General features: G+C 63.4%; 1 protein-coding gene across 1 annotated transcript in view; it reads left to right on the top strand.

Annotated features, from left to right (window-relative positions):
* Positions 1 to 329: 329 nt before the first annotated feature.
* The window catches only part of kidins220b (kinase D-interacting substrate 220b), a 35,733-nt gene continuing 31,169 nt past the window's right edge, over positions 330 to 4,893 (top strand). Inside the window, 2 exon segments of the mRNA XM_030087369.1 lie at positions 330 to 497; positions 4,682 to 4,822. Of these exon segments, the coding sequence (XP_029943229.1) occupies positions 4,691 to 4,822 (132 nt within the window). The 5' untranslated portion in view covers positions 330 to 497; positions 4,682 to 4,690.

The following is a 4,893-nucleotide window of genomic DNA, read 5'->3' as shown; positions in this document are numbered from 1 at the left end:
CTCCTCAGAGCCGCTCTGTGATTGGCTGAGCCTCCGTCCTCCTCAGAGCCGCTCTGTGATTGGCTGAGCCTCCGTCCTCCTCAGAGCCGCTCTGTGATTGGCTGAGCCTCCGTCCTCCTCAGAGCTGCTCTGTGATTGGCTGAGCCTCCGTCCTCCTCAGAGCCGCTCTGTGATTGGCTGAGCCTCCGTCCTCCTCAGAGCCGCTCTGTGATTGGCTGAGCCTCCGTCCTCCTCAGAGCTGCTCTGTGATTGGCTGAGCCTCCGTCCTCCTCAGAGCCGCTCTGTGATTGGCTGAGCCTCCGTCCTCAGCCTGTTGTTCTCAGAAAGATGGCTGCTGTCGTCGGGGATGCAGATTGAAGCTCATCCGAACAGAACCTGTCGAACCCGGAACCCAGAACCCAGAACCCGCCACCGACACACCGGTACCAAGACCCGGACAGTACCGAGTACCGAGATCCAGTGTCGAGACCCGGAGCCCAGCCGACTGTCGACTGCAGGTACCGTGTGTGTGTGTGTGTGTGTGTGTGTGTGTGTGTGTGTGTGTGTGTGTGTGTGTGTGTGTGTGTGAGAAGGTGACTGCTGACATGTTATCGTTCAGCGCTCATTTCCTGGCTTCTTATCAATATTCTGGATTTTTTTCTTCTTCATTTTTGGCCTCAAATAAAAAAAAAAACCAGCTAAAAAATCCAATTTAATCCAGATTTATCCGGTTTATTAATCCAGATTAATTCCATTTATTAATCCAGATTATTGATCAGTGGAAGAGGGTTGCTGTTTGTAAAAAAAGAACATCTGGTTCATTCAGAAAAACAAACCTGAGCAGCAGAAGCTGAGGAGCCTCCAGGGGCCTCCAGGGGCCTCCAGGGGCCCTCCTGGCCTCCAGGGGCCTCCAGGGGCCTCCAGGAGCCTCCAGGGCCCTCCAGGGGCCTCCAGGGGCCTCCAGGGGCCCTCCTGGCCTCCAGGGGCCTCCAGGAGCCTCCAGGAGCCTCCAGGGGCCTCCAGGGGCCCTCCTGGCCTCCAGGGGCCTCCAGGGGCCTCCAGGGGCCTCCAGGGGCCCTCCTGGCCTCCAGGGGCCTCCAGGAGCCTCCAGGAGCCTCCAGGGCCCTCCAGGGGCCTCCAGGGGCCTCCAGGAGCCTCCAGGAGCCTCCAGGAGCCTCCTGGCCTCCAGGGGCCTCCAGGGCCCTCCAGGGCCCCTCCTGGCCTCCAGGGGCCTCCAGGGCCCTCGAGGGCCCCTCCTGGCCTCCAGGGGTCTCCAGGGCCCCTCCTGGCCTCCAGGGCCCTCCAGGGCCCCTCCTGGCCTCCAGGGGCCTCCAGGAGCCCGTCCTGGCCTCCAGGACCCTCCAGGGCCCTCCAGGGCCCCTCCTGGCCTCCAGGGCCCTCCAGGAGCCTCCTGGCCTCCAGGACCCTCCAGGGCCCCTCCTGGCCTCCAGGGCCCATCCAGGAGCCTCCAGGGGCCTCCAGGGCCCTCCAGGGCCCTCCAGGGCCCCTCCTGGCCTCCAGGGCCCTCCAGGAGCCCGTCCTGGCGCTCCAGCAGGTGTGTCAGGGAGGACTCTGCTTCTGCGATGGCTGCTGCTGCTTGGAGGCTGTTTCCATGGCAACAGCAGCTCAGTCTCCATAGCAACGCTGCTGGCTCCTGGCGGTGCAGCGGCCTCGGGGGGGGGGGGTTCAAATCCCAAAGCTGGCAGGTCCCAGTTGTGGCTCCCTGGGCATGACCTTTGACCCATATCAGCTCAGAACTCTTCCAGAGGCTACAGAGGTCAGGGTGTAGAGGTCAGGCTGTAGAGGTCAGGGTGTAGAGGTCAGGCTGTAGAGGTCAGGCTGTAGAGGTCAGGGTGTAGAGGTCAGGCTGTAGAGGTCAGGCTGTAGAGGTCAGGCTGTAGAGGTCAGGGTGTAGAGGTCAGGTTGTAGAGGTCAGGCTGTAGAGGTCAGGCTGTAGAGGTCAGGCTGTAGAGGTCAGGGTGTAGAGGTCAGGGTGTAGAGGTCATTTATCCCTGCTGCGCGGCAGAGGCTGGGCTGGGAGGTCTGGACGGGTCCAGGCGGGTCCAGGCGGGTCCAGGCGGGTCCAGGCGGGTCCAGGCGGGTCCAGGCGGGTCCAGGCGGGTCCAGACTCCGTCACTTCTACAGTTTTACTCGACGCTTTTGTCCGAAGCGACGTCCAGTTCAGGTTCGGCTGGTCCGCAGACGGGGAGACAGGAAGTGAACTCACAACCTCCTGATTGTGGGACGGCTGCTGCCCCCACGGGTTCTCCTCCATCTGAAAAGGAAAACCGAAAAGCGACTTAACTTATGTTATTTTACTTCATTTTAATTTGAAAATGAACCGGATTCTCTCGTATTTTCCGTTCCCGACTTCCTGTGTGGTGCGACCTGCTGTGTCCAGCTGTGCGGCCGGCGCTCCGCGGCGCGGCGCGACCTCCTGATGAGCCGGCGGAGAGGCGAACAGCTGCTGAGGGGCCGAGTCCCTGAGCAGCTGTTCAGGACATCAGTGCGAGAGCGCCACCTAGCAGGCGGCTGTGGGACAGCAGGCGGAGGGGTTTGCTCCGTGGTGCGGTGGCCGGGAGGGGGGGGCCGGGAGGGGGGGCCGGGGGGGAGGACCCGGTGCTCTGCCAGTCCCCGTGGTCCTGGTCTTCCTGCAGTCTCTCTTGGACCGGCCCCCGTCCACCCTGAGGGTGTATGTGGCGGCGATACCGGCCCACCGTCCCCGGGTCGCGGGCGGCACGGTTGGGGGCCCCAGGGTGTGCACCGCCTCTTCACCAGGGCGGGGTCTACGTCAGGGGCCGCCCTGTAGGGGGCGCCGCTGGATGAGCTGTGTGCTGCCGCCTGCTGGTCAACGCCTGGAACCGTCTCTGGTTCTACAGGCTGGACGCTGAACCCAGCTGAACCCCCTGAACCCCCGCTGAGCCCCGCTGAGCCCCGCTGAACCCCCTGAACCCCCGCTGAGCCCTGCTGAGCCCCGCTGAGCCCCCTGAACCCCCGCTGAACCCCGCTGAGCCCCGCTGAACCCAGCTGAGCCCTGCTGAGCCCCGCTGAACCCCCTGAACCCCCGCTGAACCCCGCTGAACCCCGCTGAGCCCCGCTGAACCCCCTGAACCCCCGCTGAACCCCGCTGAACCCCCGCTGAGCCCCGCTGAACCCCCGCTGAACCCCCGCTGAGCCCCGCTGAACCCCCTGAACCCCCGCTGAACCCCGCTGAACCCAGCTGAACCCCCTGAACCCCCTGAACCCCGCTGAGCCCCGCTGAACCCCCGCTGAACCCAGCTGAACCCCCTGAACCCCCTGAACCCAGCTGAGCCCCGCTGAGCCCCGCTGAGCCCCACTGAGCCCCGCTGAGCCCCGCTGCGCTGCAGGTGGAGCTGGGAGGAGCTGGGTGTGGGGGGAGGAGCCAGAGCTTGTGAGGGAGGTCCAGAGGGACCGTCTAGATATAGTCGACTCACCTCCACACAGCTGGGACTCTGGAACCCCACCCCCCAGAGGACCTGGACTCTGGAACCCCACCCCCCAGAGGACCTGGACTCTGGAACCCCCCCCCCCCAGAGGACCTGGACTCTGGAACCCCACCCCCCAGAGGACCTGGACTCTGGAACCCCACCCCCCAGAGGACCTGGACTCTCCACTGCTCTGGCGTTGCCGTGGTGACAGGCGGTGGTCTGGTCTGGGTCTCCTGCTGCCCCTCAGCTCAGAGCCGGGTGTTGAGTTCTGTTATTGGACTTCAGTTCTGGCCACAGTTGGTTTAGAACCGGCACCATGTTCCAGCACGGGGGTCCAGAAGACCACCTGAAACCAGGACGGCCTGGGTCGGAGGTCGATGATCGACTTTGTCGTGTGACCTCTGAGACCTCTGACCTCGTGTCTTGGACACTCAGGTGAAGAGAGGACAGAGCTGTGGACCAATGTCCACCTGGTGGAGGAGGAACCTGGACAGACCCGGCAGAACCAGACCTGCTGGAGGTCTGGAGAAACCCTCTGTCAGCAGGAGGAGCCGGGAGGAGCTCGGCTCCTCTTCAGGACGGAACCTCCTGGAGCCTCCCAGGGAGGACATATGGACATGTCCCACCGGGAGGAGGACCCGGGGAAGACCAGGACACTCTGGAGGGACTATGTCTCTGGGCTGGACTGGGAACGCCTCGGGATCCTCCAGGAAGAGCTGGAGGAAGAGTCTGGAGACAGGAAGTCTGGGGACAGGAGGTCTGGGGACAGGAGGTCTGGGGACAGGAGGTCTAGGGACAGGAGGTCTGGAGACAGGAGGTCTGGGGACAGGAGGTCTGGGGACAGGAGGTCTGGAGACAGGAGGTCTGGGGACAGGAGGTCAGGAGGTCTAGAGACAGGAGATCTGGGGACAGGAGGTCTGGAGACAGGAGGTCTGGAGACAGGAGGTCTGGGGACAGGAGGTCAGGAGGTCTAGAGACAGGAGGTCTGGGGACAGGAGGTCAGGAGGTCTAGAGACAGGAGGTCTGGGGACAGGAGGTCAGGAGGTCTAGAGACAGGAGGTTTGGGGACAGGAGGTTTGGGGACAGGAGGTCTGGGGACAGGAGGTCAGGAGGTCTGGGTATCTCTGCTTAGACTGCTGTCCTCGGGACCCGGTCTGGATAAGCGGTGGAAGACAGATGGATGGCTGTAGTCCCCCCTGTGGTGACGGTCATGCTGCTGCTGTTGTTGTTGTTGTTGTTGTTGTGGTGGTCAGGCCGTCGCCATGGACACCACCACGTCCATCAAGATGACCACCCTGGCCATCCAGAACCTGTTCAGCTACGTGGAGGAGGAGAACCTGTCCGCCCTGCGGACCCACCTGGACCGCTTCAAGGAGGTGGACGGACGCAGTGACGTAAGACGCGTACACACACACACACACACACACACACACACACACACACACACACACACACACACACACAC

The sequence above is a fragment of the Salarias fasciatus genome, unplaced genomic scaffold, assembly GCF_902148845.1.
Source record: "Salarias fasciatus unplaced genomic scaffold, fSalaFa1.1, whole genome shotgun sequence".
NCBI classification, from domain to species: Eukaryota; Metazoa; Chordata; class Actinopteri; order Blenniiformes; family Blenniidae; genus Salarias; species Salarias fasciatus.
Note: the sequence above shows the minus strand (reverse complement) of the source record. Positions and strands in the feature narration are given on the sequence as shown.